The sequence below is a fragment of the Hippocampus bargibanti genome, linkage group LG12 (genome assembly GCF_051943395.1).
Source record: "Hippocampus bargibanti isolate YZ-2025 linkage group LG12, ASM5194339v1, whole genome shotgun sequence".
In the NCBI taxonomy this organism is placed as follows: Eukaryota; Metazoa; Chordata; class Actinopteri; order Syngnathiformes; family Syngnathidae; genus Hippocampus; species Hippocampus bargibanti.
In genome coordinates this window covers 1,980,859-2,006,787 of record NC_142745.1, presented here as the reverse complement: position 1 = coordinate 2,006,787, position 25,929 = coordinate 1,980,859, and the positions used below count along the sequence as shown (strand labels likewise).

The 25,929-nt window shown below is 40.4% G+C and overlaps 2 protein-coding genes and 1 long non-coding RNA gene across 4 annotated transcripts in view; 1 reads left to right on the top strand and 2 right to left on the bottom strand.

Annotated features, from left to right (window-relative positions):
• Positions 1–24,368, top strand: part of LOC148889938 (uncharacterized) — a 42,444-nt gene extending 18,076 nt beyond the window's left edge. Inside the window, exons 3-5 of one of the 2 annotated variants that reach the window (XR_016116717.1) lie at positions 11,871–12,025; positions 12,109–12,271; positions 24,235–24,368. This is a non-coding gene — a long non-coding RNA (uncharacterized LOC148889938). Of the gene's footprint in view, positions 1–11,870; positions 12,026–12,108; positions 12,272–13,761; positions 13,903–24,234 lie in introns of those variants that run through there. The other variant, XR_016116716.1, reaches the window with a different exon arrangement.
• LOC148889939 (globoside alpha-1,3-N-acetylgalactosaminyltransferase 1-like) lies at positions 1,990–7,723 on the bottom strand. Its single transcript, XM_089011029.1, has 3 exons — positions 5,612–7,723; positions 4,409–4,471; positions 1,990–3,719 (listed from the first exon to the last, which is right to left on the bottom strand). Exons 1-3 carry the CDS (start codon positions 5,643–5,645, stop codon positions 2,773–2,775), a joined length of 1,044 nt encoding a protein of 347 aa, XP_088867155.1. The 5' UTR covers positions 5,646–7,723; the 3' UTR covers positions 1,990–2,772.
• pcsk1 (proprotein convertase subtilisin/kexin type 1) lies at positions 6,915–25,402 on the bottom strand. Its single transcript, XM_089011027.1, has 14 exons — positions 24,266–25,402; positions 23,072–23,176; positions 22,464–22,586; positions 16,495–16,641; positions 15,251–15,327; positions 15,008–15,096; positions 13,836–14,008; positions 12,711–12,923; positions 12,119–12,219; positions 11,804–12,037; positions 11,162–11,319; positions 10,946–11,079; positions 10,583–10,744; positions 6,915–9,564 (listed from the first exon to the last, which is right to left on the bottom strand). Exons 1-14 carry the CDS (start codon positions 24,452–24,454, stop codon positions 9,160–9,162), a joined length of 2,310 nt encoding a protein of 769 aa, XP_088867153.1. The 5' UTR covers positions 24,455–25,402; the 3' UTR covers positions 6,915–9,159.
• Between the last annotated feature and the right edge of the window lie 527 nt (positions 25,403–25,929).

Genomic DNA, 25,929 nt, shown 5'->3' with positions numbered 1-25,929 from the left:
GGTGTGTCATAGCCTCAGGCTGGGTGTGGAAAGACCTCTGTGAATCCAACAGATTAACATGGATCTTCACTCCACCCAACCAACCCAGGACAAGTCACAGGCGCATGTGTGTTTCCATCACTCAAAGGGATTTGAGTTGTGTTGACTGACGACTTCTGTAACCCAATAACATTTCCGGTCATATTGGCGCATTTAGTTTAGTGAAGGATTTAGCAGTTTTAGGAAAATAGCTTTAGTCTCACAGTGGAGAAATTTACATTTCCCAGCTTTGAAAGTAGAAAAACAAACCATCTATGTCTTTGAAACCATCTATGTTTTTTCGCTAAAATTTTAACCTCATTGTCGTCAAATGAGTGGTTGCTAGTTTTTAGGTGCTGCCGATTGAGGCCCACTAGTATTATCCCTGCCATGTTCATAAACTTATATAGGAAATAAAACAGTCACAAAGATAATAGAAAGAACCAGGGAGTAAAACCAAGATCAAGTCAGAATCATCCTAAATCGAATGCCAAAGAGTACAAGTGAGTTTTGAGGTGGGTTTTAAAGATGGGCAACGAGGGAGCTTGCCGAATCTTCAGTGGCAGGTCGTTCCAGAGAGTGGGACCAGCAATGCGAAAAAGTTCGATCCCCTTTGAGCCTCAAATTACAGTTCCTCTTCATCCATCGCAAGCGCGTTCCATTCATGCCAAAACTCTTCATCTTGGATTGTGTGAGGAATCCAGAGTCTTCGGGGGGAAAAAATATGAAGTCCACAAAAAAAAAGTTTAACGTAGACGTGTGAATGCGCACTTCTTTTCTTTTTTAGTTTGCATCTACCCAGCCTAGCTCCAGTTTTTTTTTTTAAAGCAATTCCGCTTGATTCTCCCTGCCAACTTACATTTTCATCCTATTTCTGATCCTGTCTGTAAACTAAGCCCATTTACCTCACAGTTGTGACATCTGTCCCAGATCGCCATATAGCGTACGCTTGGCGTCATAATCTCCCCCACCGGGCCTTCATTAACACCAAGAAAAACCACATGACGTGGATTAAAGCAATAATTCTTGAAAGTGCTTTTCAGCTTGCCATGAAAGGAATCACTCAGCACGGATCGGAGTAGCCTGAAAGACATAAAGCTCCCCCCCGTGTGTGAGGCAAATGGGAATCAGGTTCTGGGGGAGTTATCCGAAGTTCACCTCCGACTTTGCTCCACGTGGCGATCTGGCCCAGAGGATGAATTTTCTTGGCAGTGGGAAGGACCCATCTGCTGTTTTAAAACCCTCCCTTTCTGACTGTAAGTGTGGATACAAATCTAGGCCAAAGTGGGCGTCAGTAGGAGAAAGTTGCGCATTTATTTAGTGGCGTCCATTGCCATTTACTCTTTTTCTTCACTTTCAAGATGGGAGTGCTGGGGTAGGGGGGGGGGGGGGGGACGATCTGTTAAAAAGCTCCTCACCAGTAACCACCATCATTGTTTTTGCTGCAGTCAAAACACAGCAGCTGATAAAACATGCGCAGCCCTGGAAGAACAGCATTTGGTATTTAAAGACCTTGAAAGCGCAGTGCTTCCAGTTAATGATTGTTCATTGGGGGGGACAGGAGGGGGGGGTTGGTGCACTGGAACTGTTGACTCTTATCGCCGCAAACCACAAAGCCATATGAAGAGTAGCTCCAGGTGCTGACATTTAAAGGGCCATTTTTTTTGTGTCCTCTTTGTTTTTTAGTGTGCATAATGACAAGCGAGTGAGATGGGTTACAGTTGCAGTCAAGGGGTTTCCAAACGTGAATGAAATTCTGAGGCTTTCATTTGTCGGCTTACAAATAGCAAAAATGGCTTGAATGAAAATCATGTCAACATGTGATTCTATTTTTGTATTTTGGAATTTTTGTATTTTTGTATTTTTTTTATTTTTGTATTTTTGTCATTTTGTATTTATTCATGTATATTTATGTATTCAAGTGACTGACAAAAACCACTGGGGTGGATACATTTTCGCACATCTGGAAATTGGATTTGGATTCGATTTGCCTTTATTAGTCTTGCAGTGGAGAAATTTACATTTCACAGCAGCAAAGTGATGAAAGGAATGAAAGTAGAAAAACAACATACATGAGCTGCTGGAAAGGCAGTCACTCTTGAAGTCAAGAAAAAAAAAAACTAAATACAGTCAAGTCTCGTTATATCGATATTCTCGGGAGTCGGAAAAAATATCGATATAACCGGACTATCGATACATCCGATCCTGCGGCATGTAAATGTTCTCCTTGCGTTCATAGAAATAGTATCGTAATAAGCAGTACTATCGATATAACCGATATCGATATAACGAGACTTTACTGTAACAAATAATAAGACAACAAAAAGACACATAGAGTCCTTCTTAAGCACTTTCTGTACCCTCTTTGTTACATGAAACAGTTCTTGATGAAAGAGGAGAGGATCGAAGCATCTTTTCACCAGTGGATCAGGGACATCATGGTGTGGGAAGGGAATGTGCACGTCGACTACAAGCTAAATGTTGAAAGCAAACACGCAGCTGTAGCATCCATTGACGAAAAGAGATTGTCTCACATCTCCTGTCCCACATAACTCCGCTTCAATTCCAAGCCGCGACAGTTCCACATGACTGAGTTAAAAACAAATCAAGCCAGACCATATCCTTGTCGTCGGCCATTTTTTTTTTGTTTACGTTTGAGGGGAGAACGTCAGCATTGGGTCTCCATGTCCGACCTTCTTCAGCGCTTTCAAATGGACGTGCCACAAAAAAAAAAAAAAACGAGACCATGTCAACTCAACATCGGTGCTTCTCTCTCGTCTCTGCATCGTATGCCTCACATTGCCTTCCCAACGATACCAACCTCCTCTCAGGCACAGCCACAGCAAAACCCGAATCCCACCAGTTGTACTCGGGCGAAAGCACGCACGTCGGCCGGTGACTGATCAAGTATCGGTTCAGGTAGCTCTCCTCGCCGCCGCTTGCCGTGATACCGTTTGACTGGTCCTTCAGAATGAGCAAAGAACATCCCAGAGTCATTCTGTACACGTCAAGAACCAGCCCGCCGTAAAGCTCGGAAGTATAGAAGTAGTCCCCTTCGTTCTTTTTCACATAAGCCGATGACTCTTCGTCCTTTTCAAAAGGAAACTCCTTCCGTGGCTTGTCGTAAAATTCGGGGTGCAACGTGGCCACCAGCTCGCCGAGTATTTCCTCCTCCACCGGAGCCACGAACTCCTGGTCAATGTCAGCGCAGAAAATGTACTCAACCTCCCTGCCAATTTGGTTTTTGATGGTGTCCGCCAAAATGGGCATACGACGATAGACCAAATGGTCCCAGCCGGGAAACTCGGCAACTGGAATCACCTTCAGCTGTCGACCGGGCCCCAATTTGATGGGGGGATCGAGCGTACGAGGATTATCGGTGAGAATATAATAAGTGAGCATCTGATTGGGGAGGAAATAGATTTCCGCCGAGGAGATGAAACGTCTGACGTGTTGGGCGTAGGTTCCCACCACCAAGGACAGAAGGCCAATCCGGATTTGTTGCTGTGCAAATTCGGTCCTTCGTCGAACTGAGTTGCGGTTGTCACCCCAAACCAAAGGAGCACCCCAAGGAGTCTCCACGGGGTTTTGGTGGTTTTGGAGGTTTTCTCTCCTTTCTTCTCCGGTGGCCAGTTCCATGGAGCGAAAATAAGGATGAGGGGACTTCACATTCCCACCAGCTTTCCGACCACGGAGGAAGTCTGAAGAAAGAAAACGCATATAGAACCTTGGAACGCTATGACAAACCTTTGGGTTTGTCATAGCTTCCAACCCAAGAAGCTTCGTCAGCAAACGAAATTCTTACTTGTAGTTTCGGCCCTATATATATGTAGCTGCTGGGACACTACATTGGAGTCCTGACGGCTCGAATTGATACGGAAGGACTTCTTTAATCGATTGCAAACATTTATGCTTTCCTCTTCAGAACTATTTGAATCATATTCATAACTGGATGAGTAACAAGAAAGCATCTTATCCGAATCTGAAGCCATTGTTTTGATTGTAGAGCAAGGCAAGACGTCCTGGCCTGACGTCACGAACAAGAGGGCGGGACCTTCTGAAACTCGCCATTTCCGGGGTCATTTTGAATTAGTTTTGGGACACTTGAAGTCATTTTTATTGGTGTTTTGCATTTGACAAAAAACATCAGCCTGCGTGTTTTGGGTGTTTTAGATATAAAACGTATACCTAACCGTAACCTATAAAACGTTTTTGTGATATCAGTTAGGAAACAAAAAAATTGTGTCATGGCACTTGACATGCTTGGTTTGCTTTCGCGGGCCGAATAAAATGAGGTGGTGGGCCAAATTTGGCCCCCCGGGCCCTGGCTTGGATATCTGTATGATACATTATTACAGTTGAGCGAACTCCCTCATGCATGCACACTTACATATGAGAAGGGACAGTAGAACACAGGACAACAGGAGCTGTATCCTGGACACTCTGACGGCTCCTATATTTGGAGGATCAACATAGAACATTAATTTCATCTGTGCTGTATGTCATGCATATTAGCATATTTGACAATAAAGCTGACTTTGACTTTGTGACTTTGAAATATGCACATTTTACGCAAAAGGGCCGCACGCGGAAAATTAAGCGCAACGAAAGCTTGCTCGGTTTCGCTTGCTCTGGTCTTGCGCGGAATGAAAAGAATGTACTGCTCAAGATATGGCTCCCCGTGGAAATGTGGCGTGCTGCCTCAAATTATTTGACCGTCACAATGCACGTCTTGCAGTCTGTATACCAGGTTTGTCCAAACTTTTAGCAAAGGGGGCCAGATTTGGTGTGTTAGAAATCTTGGTGCATGTTCTATAAATATAACAGGAATTAATTGAAATCAATTTCAGCAAGCCATTCTGTATTTTACATTTGTTTTTATAATTTAATTTCAGTTTTCTGAAGCATGTACAGTGATACCTCAGCTCACGAATTAATTGGTTCCCAGAAAGTGTGTTTGTAAGGCGAAAAGTTTGTCTGCCGAACATTTATTTCCCATTAGAAACCATTAAAAATTAGAATAATCCGTTCCCAAGTCCCCATAAAACATACATTTCTACTAAATAAACCTTAAAACTACACAGAATATGCCTTATTTTATGTATAATAAATGTGCTATGACATGATTGATTTTATGATGGAGACTGCGGGACAAATGAAAATTGACCACAGGCCACATCTGGTCCCCGGGCCAGATTTTGGACATATCTGCTGTATACTGTACTCGCCTCTGTTTCCAAGACGACTATACATCCCTATGAAATGAGACAACCGCCTATGGTTCACGTGTTTTATCTCAATTCCTGAAATAATTCACTTGGCCGAGTCTGAATGTGATTTAGTTCGCTGCAAATGAATTCCATGAGACCAAAACAACAAAGCGCAGTTAAGTAAATACAGACGTGTCTTCGGGCGGATCGCATGATTTAAAGCCCGAATGGTCTTGAACTAATCAAACGTCGAAAACATGTCATTGGATTGCCCGACAAGTTTCCAGCAGATTACGTGCTTTTCGTGCTGCCTAGCGTAAATCAAGCGGTTTTTGACGGAAGCCGAGGAGGTGGAGCGGTTCAGCGACGGAGGTTGGACTGACCTGTGGTTGGCTTGCAGAATGGGAACAGTGCCATGCCGTTCGTGCGTGCGTGACCCGCTCGTGGATAAACACACAAACGCTTTGCCAAAAAAAGAATCGCCCCCTTTTCTTTGTCACTCGGTGTTTCTCCCAAGCAGTAGTTTTTTTTTCTTTAAATCCAACCCCTTGTTCTTCTCTCGTTCGTCGCCTCGCTTTTTGTCCACCCCCCTCCCAAACCTTTCTCCTCCCTCATATCCTCAAGAGAGCACAATTTCTATTTCTGCGGTGAAACCAAAGAAACCAGATGTACGTGGAATTTAGGCAATGAAAGCAACTAGAGAAGTCAGCTTCGAATAAGGGGACCAAACTATGGCCTGGGGGTTGTTTAAAGGCCCGTCTACCTTTTTTTGGGGGGGTCTGCGACACATAAATAAAAAAATATTTTTGCTGTAGGATGAAAAGAAAGGAAAACCTAAAAAAGTGCAGGGGGTCAGCATTAATAATAATAATACATTTCATTTATAAGTGCCTTTCAAAACTCTCAAGGTCACTTTACAGTCACACGGGCCAGCATTCACTCAACCCGGAAGCTAGCTAGCTAATAGCTAGTTAATATCTAGCCATCTAGACAGCTAGCTAGCAAATAGAGAGCTAGATAGATAACCAGTGAATTAGTCAGATAGCTAATAGGCAGGAAATAGATAGCTAGCTAGCCAGCCAGTTAGTTTGATAGCTAATAGACATCAAATAGATAGCTAGCTAGATAGCAAGCTAGTTCGTTTGGTAGCTAATAGACAGCAAATAGATAGCTAGCTAGATAGCCAGCTAGATAGTTAGATAGCTAATAGACAGTAAATAGAAAGCTAGGTAGATAGCCAGCTAGATAGTTAGATAGCTAACAGACAGCAAATAGCTAGCTAGCTAGATTGCCAGCTAGTTAGTTATTAGATATATATATAATAGACAGCTAATAGATAGCTAGGAAATACAGCTAAAATAGTGAAATAGCCATAATTGGCTTCTTTCACCCATTGCTTATTTTTAAGGTGCAATTTGTGAACATGCAGTGCCCTTCAAAATTATTAGCATTAATATTTTCTTCAGCTTTTAATAAATTTCTAATGAAAAGCAGTTTTATTTTCCTTTAAAATATAATAACATAATTGTAAAAATTCACATTTATATGAGAACAAGACGTAAAGTGGAGTTCAAAACGACAAACCATGCTATTTCAATGCAATCATGTTATTTTTTTTTAAACTTGAATGCGTCAGTGTTTGTTTTTGTTGCAAAAATCAAATGTCGCAAGAAAATCCACAAGAGATGAAGTTGCAGTTTATTTAACGATAAATCTCTTATTTGTATTTGTACATCCATGACAGAAATTGCAACATAATATTGATTTGTGCAAACAATTTGGAACGGAAGCATCAGCCCAAAACAAACAAACAAAAAAAAAACAACTACATAAATAAGCAAAATTTCAGCTATGCTATCGAGGTAATTTACAATGCAGCATTTTTCCCCCAAATATCATTCTTGTCCTTTCGCCTGATTGGCAGGCAAGTGCGGCTGGCAGTTTCACACACTGAAGACTGTCTGAAAGCTCACTTGGGACAGAAAAAATAAATAAATAAATGCTTTAACCCTTTCAGGGACAGAGGTCACTCCAGTGGACAGCATCTCATGTTATCAGGTTACAGGTTATCATTTTTTGGTGCAAGAATTAAAATATCTCACGACGTGGACGTGAATACTGCTATCCTGTCATAATAATAATAATAATAAGAAGAAGAAGAAGAAGAAAAAGAAGAATAATAAGAAGTAGAAGAAGAAGAAGAAGAAAAAGAAGAAAAGGAAAAGAAGAAAATGAAGAAAAACAAGAAAAAGAAGAAAAATAAAAAGAAGAAGAAGAAAAAGAAAAAGAAGAAAATGAAGAAAAACAAGAAAAAGAAGAAGAAAAATAAAAATAAAAAGAACTAAAAGAAGAAAAAGAAGAAAATGAAGAAAAACAAGAAAAAGAAGAAGAAAAATAAAAATAAAAAGAACTAAAAGAAGAAAAACAAGAAAAAAAGAAGAAAAAGAAAAAAAGAAACAAAAAGAAGAAGAACAAGAAGAAAAAGAAGAACAAGAAGAAGAAAAAGAAGAAGAAGAAGAAGAAGAAAAAGAAGAAGAACAAGAACAAGAAGAAGAAAAAGAAGAAAATGAAAAAGAAGAAAATGAAGAAAAACAAGAAAAAGAAGAAGAAAAAGAAAAAGAAGAAAATGAAGAAAAACAAGAAAAAGAAGAAAAATAAAAATAAAAATAAAAAGAAGAACTAAAAGAAGAAAAAGAAGAAAAACAAGAAAAAAGAAGAAAAAGAAAAAGAAAAAAAAGAAACAAAAAGAAGAAGAAGAAGAAGAAGAAAAAGAAGAAAATGAAGAAAAACAAGAAAAAGAAGAAGAAAAATAAAAAGAAGAAAAAGAAAAAGAAGAAAAACAAGAAAAAGAAGAAGAAAAATAAAAAGAAGAACTAAAAGAAGAAAAAGAAGAAGAAAAATAAAAAGAAGAAAAAGAAAAAGAAGAAAAAGAAAAAGAAGAAAATGAAGAAAAACAAGAAAAAGAAGAAGAAAAATAAAAATAAAAAGAAGAACTAAAAGAAGAAGAAGAAGAAGAAGAAAAAGAAGAAGAAGAACAAGAAGAAGAAAAAGAAGAAGAAGAAGAAGAAGAAAAAAAAGAAGAAGAAGAAGAAGAAGAAGAAGAAAACAAATGCATTGTAGACAAACGTGCTTGCAGGTTGTCAAGCAAATTTTCTATCCCACAGTTGGACCATAGAAGTCCTTTCACGGCAACACAAGAACATCTTCTCTTTGACAAATACGGTTTGAGAACAATCAACATCTCTTTTCACTGAGATACACAAAAAACATTCGGCTGTGTTCCTTTTTCCCGCCTGCCGCGCTGATGTTTGCGGGGAATAGAGGACAAAAAAATGTCGGCAGCCATTTTCTTTTTTTGGAGAATGGCTTCACTCTCTCTCTGTCTGTAAATCCCCGCCCCACTGCTGCGTTCTTGACCAATCACATGGCTTTAACCGAAGACTGGGGGCGGGGAATAGAGGACCAAAACAAGCTGGCTGCCATTTTTTTTGAGGACGACACATCACTCGTTGTGGCCGCTCATCCACATGTGTATCCCGAAAAATAGTTCGTATGCCAAGGTAAAATCTTCATAATTTTAACATTTGTAAACCGAAAAGTTCGTAATCCAAGGTGTTCTTAAACCGAGGTATGACTGTAGTATTGAAACATTGAAAAGAAATCAATTTTAAAAATTGATTGAATTGAAAAATTTAAAAAACATAATGATGACATTCTTGACTCAACACAAGTTATGAGTGGAGAAACCTGCTCTTAAACAAACGAGGAGCTCTTCCAACTGAGAAATTGACTATATTTTGTATATAGGGAGATTCTTGCCTGGATTACAATGAATAAACAAATTGAATCGGTTTCAAAAACCAACAATTTTAGACTTTCTTACCTCTACTTCCCAACCAACACCCAAGCACACTGCTGTATCTCATCTTTCTCATTTCTGGTCCTCGTCTATCATCTGAAACAGAGCCTGCAGCAGGCGGTCATCTCTATGCCTGTATGGTTTAGCGCTGTAGAAACCATCGCTATAGTCACTATAAACACTGAGCCCCTGCCCGGCGTACTTGTCAATCATGTCCAGAGCTTGGTACAGCTTCTGTGGGGGGATTCGAGTGGTTAGAAGAGAGGACGCTCTTCCAGGATGCTTCCTCTTCTCCTCGGATGTTGGGAGCTGCTGGACGATGGGGTTTTGCCTGTTGAAGGCGGTCTGCAGCAGACGCAGCAAGGCCTGTGAGGGGGCGTACGGGGGTGTTGCCGGCTTTTGGGGTTTCCCGACTGCGTCAGAAGCAGCTAAGGCTTGTGTTTTAGTCTTCTTCGGTGGAGGGGCCCCAGTGGGTTCCTGCATCGCCAAGAAGATGGAGTAATGGGTTAAAAATGTCTTCAAAAGGGTACGGAAGATCACTCAAGTTCTACCTGCTCGATCTTTTTAACCCATTCACTTTCAAATGATGTGGAAAAAAATGTGTCCACTCCATTGCCAGGGTTTCTGTCATTTTCACTCAAATTGCAGGACCTACAGTTGAAAACTAATTTGCTGCAATGCGGTCGACACCTGGCGCGTCGTTAGAGGGCGTTATCTTCCCAAAAACGCCTTTCTATATAGATGGTCTTTTTTTCAATCAAAAAGGAAAAGATTTACCTTTAAGATTTAAGATTTACCTCGCGATGCAGCTATCGAGCTGGCTTCTCGCTAGCTAGCTATTATCTATCTAGCTCCCTGGCCGGCTATCTAGCTAGAGATGTATTAGCTATCTAGTTAGCTTTCTATCTATTTGAGTTACTTTGAGTTAATGCTATCTGTCAAATTCCGTTATAAAAGAAGCCTTTTTCAAATAACCCCGAGATCTAAGTCCCGCTACCTATCTATCTATCTATCCATCCATCTATCTATCTATCTATCTATCTATCTATCTATCTATCTATCTATCTATCTATCTATCTATCTATCTATCTATCTATCTATCTATCTATCTATCTATCTATCTATCTATCTATCTATCTATCTATCTATCTATCTATCTATCTATCTATCCATCCATCCATCCATCCATCCATCCATCCATCCATCCATCCATCCATCCATCCATCCATCCATCCATCCATCCATCCATCCATCCATCCATCCATCCATCCATCCATCTATCTATCTATCTATCTATCTATCTATCTATCTATCTATCTATCTATCTATCTATCTATCTATCTATCTATCTATCTATCTATCTATCTATCTCTATCTATCTATCTATCCATCCATGTATTCATACCTAATTCTTTATCTATTCATTCAATGAAACCAAATGACACTTTGATGGCAGCAAGTGGTTGTCGAGCCTTCAAAGTAAGCTCGTGCTTACCACCATCATGTCATCCATATGTTCCACACCACGCCGGTCGTTCTGCACAGCATTGTAGGGAATGTACACACGAGGCTTCTTCATGTGCTCCGCTTTCTCAGATGTTCCGTGGAGAATCAACTTCCAGCTCAAGATCCGACCCTCATTCTCCATACGGCCCGACTGTTGTAACAAAAGAGCATTACGGTCAGGAGGAATAGACCAAAAACGCTACACATTGATTGCTTTGTTAGTTGTAATTTTCAAAAGGGACACATTATCTGCAGCGTCTGTTTGGAGATCAGTCATTGTCACATTTCTGCTGTTTTGAGCTAAACAAATGTCTTTGTAAATGCTTCCTAAGAACTTCAGGACATCACTCACGGTGTCAGTTATCTTGATGGTCCAAGTACCAGAAGGGTCTTCACCCCATGTATGGACAGACATGAAAGCCCAGTTTCTAAAACCGTTGGAGGATGTATCACGCTCGCGCTCAGCTAGCAGGACTGTGCTGGTTCCTGTAGGTAGACGGGGTTCATTTCACACACGTGGATTGTGCGTTCTTTGCGTGTGGTGTGTGTATCTATGCACTTGTCTCACCAGCTGGCGAAGTAAGTGTGATATGGAGATCGCCTCTCCTGGTGTATTCGATGCTTGCCTCCACCTGCACATGCTCCAGTGATCCAATGGAGTTCTCCTGCCCCGCACAGGCTTTAGTTGGAATCTCTATGGTGGTTTCCCCTGCTGCTTTCAAATTCCTGTGGGATGCATTAAAATAGCAGACGTTAGATGGGAAAAAAAACAACAAGCCCATGGTGATAGAATGCTGTCAGATCTGCTCGGTGGTTTTACTAATGGTTTCTAATTTTGGACCGCAGTCTTCAAACAACAGCATTAGCAACTAAAAAAATTAAAATGGCACTGCACACATAGCTAATGAGGTGAGGGATGACGTTAAGACCGCAAACGACTCCATGGTAAAGCCATCTGAACATTGTTGATGGTTAGGGGGAATGTGCAATGTGAAATACGATACTGCCTGTATCTTGACTGCTGGGTTTTCAAATTTATAAAAAAATGATAGTGTTAGTGTTTTTTCTCCCGTCCCAGGTCAGTCATAATTGAAAAACATTGTTCAGCAGTAAAAAAAAAAAAAAAATCTGTGCTCTCCATTCAAACTGAAGTCTAGATCGTCTCTATCCAATTCTTTGGCTACCTTTTAGCTATACAGTATTGATTTACCTGGGCTGGAAAGAGTCATCCCGCACGATGCATTGTTTTTTTTCTGGTACGTGCTTCCATGTTGCAGGGTCAGCGAGGTCAACCAAGGCTTTGGCATTGAGAAGTCCAAAACCAAAGCGGCTGTTGACCATCAGTCCCGCTCCATTCCTCTTCCAACCTGGGTTATTAGCCAAGGGATCGAACTCTGACGTCCAGACCACAATGTGCTGCAAGTCTCTCCAGGTCAGATCCGGACTAGATAAAACATGCGCAATATCAATGAATATGTATCTTATTAATATTAGTTCTCAATTCATCTTTCGTAGGCTTGCCTACTTTTGCTCCAGTGCTAACGCAAATATCCCCGCAGCTAACGGTGCGGACGCAGACGTTCCGGTGTGAGTCTGAGTGCACTCATTGTGTAGATCTGCGCTAGTCTAAAAGGATGGCAGACAAAGAAATCAAACTTAAAAAGGAGTCCTTCATTAAGTAAGACGTGTTGCCTGTCACGGTTTGCAAGTTGGTGATAGTGGTGGGTCCCAAAGCAGGCAGGAGGGAGAAGCAGGTTGTATTTGACAAATTGTATTAAAATAAAGTCAGCAGGAACAAAATCTAAACCATCAAAATCATCTGAACAGAAAAATCCAAAGTATCAAAGAAAACCATGAGTAAAAGTCCGTCAAGATGAAACAAACTTGTCAGGGTGCAGAAAACACATGCGCAGCATACAATGCATACAATGACCCGACACCGAATGATCGTGCCGGGAGTCCTTTTAACTGCCACTGATTGGAACGACCAACATCAGATCATGACATTGCCAACTTCCATTTTGGGTACTTTCACTGCCAATAAGGGCAATCGACGTCAAAAGTTCTATTGTTTTACCGTGAGCTAGCAGTGAATGAGTTTTAATCTTACTACTCACAATCCTCTGATCTGTGTAGTCTCCACTGCTGTACGCCGTAGCCAGAGTGGAGGAGCACTTTTCAGCGTACCAAGGAGATAAACCCTGCTGGGAGGCGCTGCTGATTGAGATAGTGTAGATGCTGTCTGTGTAGCCGTCACAGTCGCAGTTATCGCCTTGGCGGCCACCGTTACCTGATGCCCAAACAAAGATTGAGCCTTTTCCACCTCGGCCCTGGAGAAAGACACGACGGAGAGCAAGAAATGAGACGTTTGGTTGTTTTTTTCTGTCTTATTTCAAACCGATAAACACTTCATGGCAAAAATTAGTGCATCCAACAGATAGGCTGCCAAATGAAAAACAAAGTAATGTAGTTTATTCCATACATTGTAAGAATGACAATTGTAAAGAGCAATACATTGGGGAGACTAAACAAAAAAAGACTTTATCAACATCGCAGGGATAATACTAGTGGGCCTCAATCGGCAGTACATATGCACCTAAAAGCTAGCAACCACTCATTGGACGACAATGAGGCTAAAATCTCAGCGAAAGACCACAGATGGTTTGAAAGGGGAGTCAAAGAAGCGATTTTCATAAAACAGCTAAATCCTCCACTAAACCGATATGGTGGTGTGAGGTTCAATGAGTTCAATTTAGTAATGCGATCGTTCGTACAGGACAGAAGCAATCAGTGGAGCCGCAGGGAGTAGTCCTCTGCTCCCCCTAACCTGAGAGCAGGGACCTATCATAGCAGAGTCCGGCACCGCCACGTTTGGACAGTAGGGATATATATAGGGCCGAAACTACCAGTAAGACTTGAGTTTGCTGACGAAGCATCTTGGATAAGAAGCGAAACGTCCGACACCTTCAAAGAAGTACAGATGACGGCTGAAGAAACCTTTTCATCGATGGACCACTCCTGTACCACTGAGAGCTTACACAGACGTTTCTAGCATGGATTATTCTTAATGCAGATGACATATCTCATTCATTCATCTACTGTCCTCTAAGCAAGGCATGTAAGCATCTTGTCATGATTGATTATGTTCCTGTTTGATTCCCACCAAAGGCGTCAAACAGAGCCCCAAAGGAACCTCCGGTGTGACATCTTGCCAGCTGGGTGAAAACTACCTGATGATTTACCTTCTGGATGCCGTACTCAAAGGCTTTTTGAGCCAGACGACCTGGACCTTCGACGGTTTTGCCATCGTCATTGGGTCCCCAACTAGCACTGTAGATGTCCACATGCTCTGGATTGAAACCAATCGAGCTGGCCTCGATGGCATCCGTCACAATCCCATCCAGCATACGAATGCCTGAGTGGAAGGAAGCAAGTACGTGAAACCTGATGTACGGTAAGATCACTTTTAATAATGACAAGAATACGTTTCAAAATAAAGTCAGCAGGAACAAAATCTAAACCATCAAAATCATCTGAACAGAAAAATCCAAAGTATCAAAGAAAACCAAGAGTAAAAGTCTGCCAAGGTCACTTGACAGCACAGGTGTCAAAGTCAAGGCCCGAGGGCCAAATCAGGCCCGCCACATTGTTTTATTCGGCCCTCGGAAGCAAATCAAACTTGTGAAATTCCACGATGCTTGCTAAAATCGCAACCAAAATTTCAATTTTCGCATGTAAACAGTAATTATTCTTGACTTCAGATTGGAAAACTCGTTATTCGTTAATTTGTTGTACGCTCTATATGTTATATATGGAGGAGATGAAACATTCTAATGGCTTTCATAACGGCCCTTGAGAGGAAACCGTAACTACAATCTGGCTCACTCCAAAAAATGACTTTGACACCCCACAGTCACAGGATAACTTTTTTTCTATGGGTGAGCAGTGGCAGCCACACTCACCAATGTTCACTCAACCTGGAATAACTCAAATGGATAGAAAGCTAGCTATCTAGCTATCTAATAGCTAGCTAATAGATAGGTAACTATCTAGCTGGCTAGATTGCCAGCTAGATAGCTAATAGACAGCAAATAGTTAGCAAATAGATAGCTGGCTAGGTAGCTAGCTAAGTAGCCAGCTAGATAGCCAGATAAGATAAAAAAAAGGAAACTTTTCACACACGCACCACCGTTACTTCAGAGCAATGACCAGGATGGCTGGGAAGAAATACTTAATACAGTACTTATGACACCCTTGTTCAACCTCCTAAAATGTAGCCAACAAGTGGAATCAACCCACGGTCTATTTATTTTCTATCCTAGATCTCCAAAATCCCTCGATTTATGCATATTAAATGTCAGACTAGCAATAAACATTTAAGATTTTTACATCCATGAAAAAAAAAGCCTCTCACCTCCAACTTTGGAATTGAAGGCCACGCCAACGCCGCATTTATTATTGTCTGCTTGCATGGCGATCTCACCGGCACATCTGGTCCCGTGCCTGAGTGACAAGATCCTCAGGATTACTTTTGTTGTCAGTTTTTATTTTATTCTTTTAGTCCACAAACTTTCCATTCCCTCAAAAATATAACATGGCGGCAGATGTATATGGATGGGAAATAATGCATGGGGTGTAGCGGCATTGGCGGCATTACTTGTTTTCATTGGTGGCGTCGTATCTAGGGAACGGGTCGGCGTCGTTGTCGTTGAAGTCATAGCTGGCTGCTGCATCCTTGAATTAAAAAAAAAAATGACAGGTGATATCAGATACTTAACAAGAGATGTCGTGTATGAAGCAAGCTTGTGTTGGAGTCAAAGAAGGATTTTGGAGGCTGTTTATGCATTAAAGGACAACCGACACCATTTTTTTTGTTTCCCAACTGACATCAGAAAAATGTTTAATCGCATCTAAAATACCCAAAACACGCAGGCTGATATTTTTAGTCAAATGCCAATAAAAATGACTTAGTGTCCCAAAACAGCTTCAAAATGACCTCGGAAATGGCGAGTTTCAGAAAGTCCCGCCCCCTTGTTCGTGACATCACACCAGGATACCCCAGACACAAAACAACGGCTTCAGAGAGTTCAGATTCGGAGAAAATGCTTTCTTGTTACTCATCCAGTTACGAATATGATTCAAATACTTCTGAAGAGGAAAGCATACATGTTTGCAATCGATTAAAGGAGTCCTCCCATGTCAATTCGAGCCGTCAATGACAGCAATGTAGCATGTAGCACCCAGAAAATGCACAAGATGGCACAGAAACTCCGTTGGAAATGGGCTGATTTGTCTTCTGGGAATTTGTGTCAACTAGTATCAAATAGTAGTCTTGGTGTAACACACAACGATTCACCATCGCGTTATTTATGTTTTTTCCTTCTAATTTCACCATCAACACGATGTTTTCAGACCAAACAAAGTACCCAAAATGCATTGTGTGTCGCTTTCTCGGTCAGGGCCGTTCCTTCAGTGACGTAACGTCAGGAATCATCATCAACTCAAAAACAAGACTTCCTGAATGTTCAGCGCGAGTCTTAAAAGGTAAAATATAAGCTATATGCGGTGGAATCTTTGTAAAATGCGCTCAGGAGAAGTCATTTGAAGTGATTTTACAAATTATTGACATAACTTGTCCAGAGGTGTCGGTTGTCCTTTAATGGTGACTGAGTTTGAATAGTGGCAACACAACGGTATGTAAGGAAGAAACAAAAAAGAAGTAAATGGAGAAGCCCCAAGTGGATTTACTCGGCTAACATTAGCGCAGGCATGGAAAAAATTCCATTTAAATCAAGGTAGTAAAAAAAAAAAGCCATTGCCTCGCAATGTGTCACCGGCAGCGTTGCTGTGGAAACAGCAGAAGGAGATGACGGGGTGGTCTCCATGGTAACAATATCTTACGTAGTTGGAGTAGATGTCTGTGTGATTCCATTCCAGTCCGTCATCCAGAACGGTGATGACCACCCCTTTGCCCGTGATGCCTTTCTGCCACACGGGGATGACGTGAAGGTCCAATTTAGGAAGGGACGACGACGTGCGTGTGTCTTGCTGCATGGAAGACAAAAGGGAACAAAAGTGCATCGTCTCCAGAACACAAAGCGCATCGGGGAAAAAAAGGCTCTTTAAATGTTATCGTGTGTCGTAAAAGGTTAGGCGATAATAGCTTTTCAGTCAGTGGTGGTTATGGTCTTTCAAGACAGTAAGTGGCGTTTTTTTTTGCCGTGGTTCAAGTCCACTCGGGTCGACACTTGTTGGAACGCTTTGAGGCTTTTGTGTCTTCCAGAAATTAATTTAACGCTAACGTGCAGGTGCATAAGTTTACATTTGCATTCTGCTCGTTCCGGCGAGATTACCGTATTTCCCGGTGTATAAGGCGCACCAGAGTATAAGGTGCAAACGCAACAAATGGTGTATTTTGAAACTTTTTTGCCATACATTGTATGAGGTGCACCGGGTTATGAGGAGCACCTGAAAACAGTTTTCTAACTATAATATTTAAAGGATAACCGACACCATTTTTTTTGTTTCCTAACTGACATCAGAATTTTTTATAGCATCTAAAGTACCCAAAATATTATATGTAACATAATAAATATAATATAATACAGTAAAGTCTCGTTATATCGATATCGGATATATCGATAGTCCCGGTTATATCGATACTATTTCTATGCACGCACTGAGAAGTTTACATGCAAACAGGGTCGGATATATCGATAGTCCCGGTTATATCGATATTTTTTCGGACTCCCTTGAATATCGATATAACGAGACTTTACTGTATATATAATATAATATTTAATATGAAATTTTTAGTCAAATGTAAAACACCAATAAAAATTAGTTAAAGTGTCCCTAAACTGCCACAAAATGAGCTCGGAACTGGGCAGATTCAGAAAGTCCCGCCCCCTTGTTCGTGATGTCACTATTGGTCACACACTGCCTTGCTCCAGAATCAAAACAATGGCTTCAGATTCGGAGAAGATGCTTTCTTCTTACTCATCCAGTTATGAATATGATTCAAATAGTTCTGAAGTGGAAAGCATACATGTTTGCAATCGATTAAAGAAGTCCTTCCGTATCATTTTGAGGCATCTGGACTCCAATGTAGCGCCCAGAAAATGCACAAGATGGTGCACAAGCACCGTTGAAAATGGGCTGATTTGTCCGCTACGAATTTGTGTCAACTTTCGTCTTCTTTATGCGTGTTACCGCAATTGGTTGCGACACACAACGATTCATCATCGCATTATTTATGTAGTTTTACTTCTAATTTCGCAATCAACACTGTTTTCAGATGAAAAAAAATACCCAAAATGCATTGTGTGTCACTTTCTCGGTCAGGGGGTTCCCTCCGCGACGTCACTTAGGGGGATCGTCATCAACTCAAAAACAAGACTTCCTAAATATTCAGCGCGAGTCTTAAAACGTAAAATATAGCTACATGATGTGGAATCTTTGTAAAATGCGCTCAGTCGAAGTCATTTGAAGTGATTTTACAAATTAGGGACACAACTTGTCCGGAGGTGTCGGTTGTCCTTTAAATATATAAGAGTTTTCCAAATATAAGGCACACCACATTATAAGGCGCTACAGTAAAGGATTGGGGGTACGCACTACTTCTACGGGGGTGAAAATGGAGTGGGTCGTTGCTTATAGTAGTTGCAAGACCTGTTGTGGCTCAATAGGACTTCACATATAAGGCGTATAAGGTCATGTTTTGAAGAAAATCAAGGCTTTTGGGTGCATCCTTTACACTGGAAAATACAGTATTTAGAAATTGCTCCCTCACCAAAAACAAAACAAAACAAAATAATACTCAGATTTTTTTCTTTAAATTTGGGGCAACAAAGAAGAAATGAGGTGGATACTCAAAATAGTTTTTTTTTTCTCCTTGCATTTGTTGCGCAGAGGCCGCAGAATGCCACCGCAGGATGTGACTCATGCTTGTTGTTGAGACGTCACATCTTTTCGACCCTCTCCTCAACTCCTGAAATGCTCCTCTTTTGGAATCCTCATCCCATTTATTGAAGGTGCATTTTTTAATTAAGGCAGACTTATATTTGAACCCCGGCTCATAGAGGGATCTCTGCTTTTTTTATTTATTTTTTTTTTAATAATGACATGTGCAATAGCACAAGGCAAAAACACACGCGGCAAACAGACTAGCGGCGCTCAGCTTTGCGGGCAGGCAATGAGTCACAGCCTGATTACATTTTCAGCCAAGGCATTATGGCATCTCACTCGAGCCCCCCCTCGGTTGTTCATCCCAACTCGTCACTCATATAAGCCCGCCCACTCCAGATGAAGCAAACATCGCATTTGCCCATGTCACCATCCTCAAAGCTGTCACTCCATCATTCGTTTTTGCTCCCTTCGCTCACATATCCACGAGTTACGTATAGAAATGGTCGTTGGTGTTGTTTTGGTGTCTGCTAATTTGCATGGTATTTATTCATGAATGACTCACAGTGCATTCAAGTGGGGAGTCGATACGTGAAGCGGCATTTTGAGTTTGTCATGCTACACTGATGCGAAAAAAAAATGAAAAATAAATAATAAATAATCGATAGACAATAAATAAATAAATAAATAAATACGACAAGCACAAAAACACAAATAAATAAATAAATGATATATTTAAATGTTAATACAAATAGACAAACAAATAAATGAATAGACACATAAATAAATTAATTTAAGATAATTTAAATAAAGACATACATACATAAAATAAACAAACATCAATAAATAAACACATCAAAAAATAAATAAATAGACAAATGAATTATTTAATAACTGCATAAATAAATTAATCAATAAAATAACAAAAATAATATCGAAACAAATAAATAAACAGAGAGAAAAATAAATACACAAGCAAAATTAATGAATTAATAACACAAATAAACAAAAATAAATAAATAAATAAATAATCGATAGAAAAATGAATAAATAAATAGATAAATAAATGCAAGCACAAAAACACAAATACATAAATAAATTATTTAAATAAAAATACAAATAGACAAATAAATAAACACACACACAAATAAATAAATAAATAAATAAATCCATGCATGTAAACAAACAAACACAAACAAACAATTGAATGAATAAATGAATGAATGAATGAATATGTGTGTGTTTTTCCCCCCAAAATTTCTATGACTCTTTTTAGGACATTGCACTTCTGGAGAATGTGGCAATTCAGTGGGCTCTCTTTCCACCCCTCAGAAAAGCACTACACAGGTACTACACATTTACGCTAAATGTTCCTCAGCTAATGAGCTGGTTGGCTTGGTTTCCCCACCAAATGAGCCATTTAATAGCCAGTCGATCCAATCTGATGCGCTGATCGCGGATTAACGTCAATCAAGGACTCATTCTGTACAACGACATCCAAAGTGGTCAGGATTGCCAAAATAGTCAAGCTGTTAGTGATGAATAACCCAGGCAAGCATATGTGGCTATGGAAATTGACCACTCTGTATTCTAACGTAGCCCAAACGGGCCGAAAATCCCATTCAGGGTAAACTGGAAAAGGATTTAACACGTTGTGCATTTCTCTGCTTCATCCTGTTGGATTAGATTATTATTTATTATTATTATTATTCATCCCCACTCGAAACCCCCACACCAATTAAGCAAATGGATCTACAACTAATACGAAAGCGAAATAAAACTAAAACCAAAGCAAATAATTTTAATAAACAAACCCAATTTGAAACCTAATTCAAAATAAATGAATTAAAAAAAATGTCCAAATGAACCCAAAACTAGCTATAAAGAAAAAAAAACATCTAAATTGTTTACATTTTGGTATAGTTCATCGATGAAAAGGTTTCTTCAGACGTCATCTGTACGTCTTTGAAGGTGTCGGACGTTTCGTTTCTTATCCAAGAAACTTCGTCAGCAAACTAAAGTCTTACTGGTAGTTTCGGCCATATCATTCACTGCCATTTCAAAATGTATTCAAGAATTGAAAATCATGAGGTGGAGCGCCATTCCCGAATTTGTTTGGGTTTTGTTTTTTTTTCTTGTGGGGTTGCGTTTGAAGCTACGATCAGACCTCTGGCAATGATTTTCCCTCCCACGATGGGGTAGCATTTGCTTTTTGTACAGCCGCCCCCACTTCCAATGCAGATAACTGTAGAGCCAAATAAGCTCAAAATACACTTTTTTTTCTGATGAAAGAAGAGAGTATAATGTTTCTTTTGCTTCATTGAATGTTTATGTAGTCCTAAAACTTCTCTTCTGTAGGTCTTAGAACTTCAGTAAAAATGACAAAACCTTGGCACTGGAGTGGACACATATTTGCACATCATCTGACAGGGAATGAGTTAAAGGACAACCGACGCCTCGGGACAAGTTGTGTCCATAATTTGTAAAATCACTTCAAATGACGTCTACTGAGCGTATTTTACAAAGATTCCACCGCATGTAGCTATATTTTACGTTTTAAGACTCACGCTGAATATTCCGGAAGTCTTGTTTTTGAGTTGGTGACGAGTCCATTCGTGACGTCACTAAAGGAATGCCCCTGACTGAGAAAGCGACACACAATGCATTTTAGTTACTTTGTTTGGTCTGAAAACTTTGTGTTGATGGCGAAATTAGAAGGAAAACACATGAATAATGCGATGGTGAATCGTTGTGTGTTGCAGCAAGACTACTATTTGATTCTAGTTGACACAAATTCCCAGCTGACAAATCAGCCCATTTCCAACGTAGCTTGGGCGCCATCTTGTGCATTTTCTGGGACGCTACATTGGAGTCCAGATGCCTCAAAATGAAACGGAAGGACTTCTTTAATTGATTGCAAACATTTATGCTTTCCTCTTCAGAACTATTTGAATCATATTCATAACTGGATGAGTAACAAGAAAGCATATTCTCCGAATCTGAAGAAATTGTTTTGATTCTCGAGCAAGGCAAGACGGCATGGCGTGACGTCACGAAGAAGGGGGCGGGACCTTCTGAAACTCGCCATTTCCAGGGTCATTTTGAAGTAGTTGTGGGAGACTTGAAGTCATTTTTATTGGTGTTTTGCATTTGACTAAAAATATCATCCTGTGCGTTTTGGGTATTTTAGATGCTATAAAACGTTTTTCTGATGTCAGTTAGGAAACAATAAAAATGGTGTCGGTTGTCCTTTAAGTGACGTATAGTTTCCATTTTCCATTGGAAAGGTGTTACGGCAAATCAATGGAAAAAAAGTCGCAAAAATCAATCGACTGAAGTCATGGTAACAATCTCATCTGAATTCACTCACACCCACAGCGTCAAATTTGTATCTGTCCTGTCTGTCACTATATGTCACGAGCACAGATAGATGAACAACCATCTAATATTCCCAGTCATGAAATAACGCGCATGTCTGATGATGTCGACATACCCCCCCGTGCCACAGTCACAGTTGCTGAGAATCATTTCTCTGTCAAATACAGTAAAGTCTCGTTATATCGATATCGGATATATCGATAGTCCCGGTTATATCGATACTATTTCTATGCACGCACGGAGAAAATTACATGCAAACAGGGTCGGATATATCGATAGTCCCGGTTATATCGATACTATTTCTATGCACGCACGGAGAAAATTACATGCAAACAGGGTCGGATATATCGATAGTCCCGGTTATATCGATACTATTTCTATGCACGCACGGAGAAAATTACATGCAAACAGGGTCGGATATATCGATAGTCCCGCTATTTCTATGCACGCACGGAGAAAATTACATGCAAACAGGGTCGGATATATCGATAGTCCCGGTTATATCGATATTTTTTCGGACTCCCTTGAATATCGATATAACGAGACTTTACTGTATTTGACATTTTCCAGCTTTTTGCCAGACTCACCAAATACCACTGCTGGTTCCACATGGGATCATCAAACAACTTGTCTGCCGGGCAGTCCCTGCACTGCCCGATGGAAGCTCGCTTGCTGCGTCTTTTCTCATACTGCTGCTCTGCCCACACCACCTGCGGAGGAAGTTACATTTTTTTTTTTTTGCATTCAAGGTAGGATAGAATAGAATATATACAATGATACCTCGGTTAACGAACCCCTTGGATTACGAACTTTTCGGATTACGAATGTTACATTCATGAACATTTTACCTTGGCATACGAACTTTACCTTGGCATACAAACTTTTTTCGTACACGGCGCTACCTCAATGAGTGATGTGTCGTTCGCGAACGCGGCCCTAACAACAAAATGGCAGCCGACTGTTTTTGTCCTTTATTCCCCGCCCCCAGTCTTCGGTTAAAGCAGTTCGGTTAAAATTAGAAAGTAGAAAATTCTGTTTTATGGGGACCTGGGAACGGATTATTCTCATTTTAATGGTTTCCTATGGGAAATTAATTTTTGGGATACACACTTTTCGCCTTACACACTCTGTCTGGGAACCAATTAAGTTCGTAAGCCAAGGTATCACTGTATGAAGATTCAAAGGCAACACTCACCCGGTCATCCTCTGACAGCTGCCGGGTGACATGCGTGGCGCTTCGTTTCATCCTGGGAGGGTGTTTGCGATGTCGGAATAAGAAATGGTCCTTCAGGGCCCCAATCTGCATAGATTATGTACAGTAAGGGTACTTGTTGTCAATTTGAGGCGTCTGAGATGATTTTTTTTCTCATCATTTGCAATTTTAATAAATGAATTGTATACAAGACCGCATCCGCAACAATTGCATGATATAAGAATCAAGATAATGAGGCCATGTTGATTAGTGATGGGTGAGTATCGACACCAAGTATCGTCATTGGGCCGATACCAGACTTGTTTCCAGGCATTAGAAACTTGCAAAGAAAACTAATCTGACATCTTCTTTGCTGTACTACTGCCATTTGTCACAAAAGTAATGTAATTTAAATTAATTTTAAATTATATGCATCATTAATACTTGTGGTATCTGTACTTGGTATCGAGATATATGACTCATACTGGGATCAGTTGAGGAAAAAAAGCGGTATCAATATGGATATAAATATTTATATTTATATCCATATTATAAATATATTTTAACATAATGTAAAAATATTTTAACAGTGTACCCATGATTGTTGCTGTTTTACTGCACTTTGGAGACACATTAAATAGTTTCTGTTATCATGGTTACCTTTCTTTACTCGGTTCGACATAATTAGTGCACACATTGTTATACAAATGCACAATTGCGCCAATACAAACTGGGCTTTTTTTTTACCTTTTTGAAGACATTAATAAGCCATAATTATTATCTTTGATATTGTATTTTAGTTGTTGTTTTGGTTATCATTAAATCGTTCGTAGTCAGTGGATGTTATCTTGCAAGTAGTGGTGCAAATATCAATTCAGATGATGGATGGATGGATTTTTGGATGCAAATTTCCCCATTGTGGGACGAATAAAGGTTTTCTGATTCTGATGGATGGATATGAATGGGTGTACCGTTGGGCTACCAAAAATGTATTATTTCCCATCTTTAACGCTGTAAACCGAAAAACGAGATTTTTTTTCAAAGCTTATGAGATAAACTGGCGCCTAATGAACGTCTCTCCTTCCTGCATGTGATGGCGATTCCAAAGATCTTCCACCATAGCGATCACGAATCAAAAATGAGATTTTTTTTCCCCTGGTTTTCAGGAAGTCCTTCGGGTGACCGACCGGTGCTTACCTGTCGGACCAATTGGTAGTCCAGCTCCCGGGCGATCTTCGCCGCGGCGTCCAGTCCACCGGGGATCTCGACGGCCCATTCGTTCAGATACTGTCTGTCCACGTAAGGCGAGCCCACGGAGCGTGCAATCAAGGAAGAGAGGACGGCGAGAAAACAACACATCACCGCGGGACGGCATCTCAATTCCATTTCAGAGGAAATTCAACCAGATGAGGTGGAGTGTTAAATTAAAAACAAAACAAAAAAAACAGCACAGCTTTGGACGTTCCCGGAAAAACACCAAACAGGTAAATCTGTGCAGAGATTGGTGGTGATATGCAATTTTTCCCCCTCACCAATACGCGTTTTTATCCCGTCAAGGAAACACTTAGTGATGGTCGAGTGTACGCGTGCGTCTGGGTGGGCGCGTGTACGTTCACGACGAGGGGGTAGGGCTGTTCCAAGCGCACGTCACGTTACAGATGCTGTGACGTCAATTCAGCCTCGACTTTCAGTCATGTATTTTAGCTGTTGTCCCTCCAGGGGTAGCACAAGGTGGGCCTAAAAATATCCCAGAATGGGGAGCTGTGAAGAAGACGTGTTTCAACATAGAAATCAAAAATATGATTAGATTAATCCTAATAAAACAAAAAACAGATTTTTTTCTTGACGCTAGTTGTCCGTGATGCGTTCACGTGCAACTGAAATATCGGAGAAGCGAAGACGAATTTCTGAAAATGCTTTATGATGGAGGTCTATACTGTACTGAAAAAGGAACAATAGCAAACACGTGAGATGTTGAGCTCAGCCACAATTAAAATGCCTAGAGGAGCACAATTTGGGGGAATGAAAGTAGGAGTAGGAATCCAAGATGGTGCCGACGCGAGTGGCAGCCTCGGTTTCTCGCTCAATCGTATTGTTCCTGTTTTTGTCATTTTCATGTGTTTACTTTGCACATTTTCTCACAGTTGTTCCTGAGAGGTACCACTAACAATTAGGAATTAAATTCAATACTATTAGCCTTTATTAGTGTCCTCCATACTGGTTTGTTGTGTCTTTTTTTAAGATGATACGAGTGCAGCGTGTTCTACCAGAAACAAATTCCTTGTGTGTTCGACATACTTGGCCAATAAAGATTATTCTAATTCTGATTGTATGACACGAAAACGTCAGAGTGCTTTTTGGAATTGCAGAGGCTCTTTTTTTCAAGTGGAAGAGGAAGTTAGCTCGATTAATAATGAGGATGCTGAGCTAAGAGCTATTCTCTCTGTGTGGAAGATCACACAGTGGAAGGTTATCGCACAATAAAGGAGGGGCGTCCATATTGGACAAGTTGTGGAGTGAGAGCAAACAAACATGGCTCACAAGGGCACACACACAAAAAAAAAATAGTAATTGACATGTCAAAAACAAGACAATAGAGAGTGATGTGGTTTGAAGCGAGGGAGCTACTTAATGCCGCTTAACGGACTGTGTGCACGGGAGCTCAAGACCAATCAAAAAATGTGTGCTAAAGTGGATTTTAAAATGAAGCCTATGAGTATAGTTTTAAAGGACAACCGACGTTAATTTTTTGTTTCCTAACTGACATCAGAAAAACGTTTTATAGCATCTAAAATACCCAAAACACGCAGTATGATATGTTTATTCAAATGCAAAACACCAATAAAATGACTTCAAGTGTC

Excerpts from the sequence above, each read along its gene's own strand:
- LOC148889939 (XM_089011029.1), bottom strand. The coding sequence starts at position 5,645 with ATGGCACTGTTCCCATTCTGCAAGCCAACCACAG. Across the intron at positions 4,472-5,611 it reads ATTCTGCAAGCCAACCACAG|GAGCCGTCAGAGTGTCCAGG; the intron begins GTCAGTCCAACC and ends CTCCAAATATAG. Across the intron at positions 3,720-4,408 it reads TCTACTGTCCCTTCTCATAT|ACTTCCTCCGTGGTCGGAAA; the intron begins GTAAGTGTGCAT and ends TTCTTTCTTCAG.
- pcsk1 (XM_089011027.1), bottom strand. The coding sequence starts at position 24,454 with ATGGAATTGAGATGCCGTCCCGCGGTGATGTGTTGTTTTCTCGCCGTC. Across the intron at positions 11,320-11,803 it reads GATGACTCTTTCCAGCCCAG|GAATTTGAAAGCAGCAGGGG; the intron begins GTAAATCAATAC and ends TGCATCCCACAG. Across the intron at positions 10,745-10,945 it reads CCATCAAGATAACTGACACC|TCGGGCCGTATGGAGAATGA; the intron begins GTGAGTGATGTC and ends TTGTTACAACAG.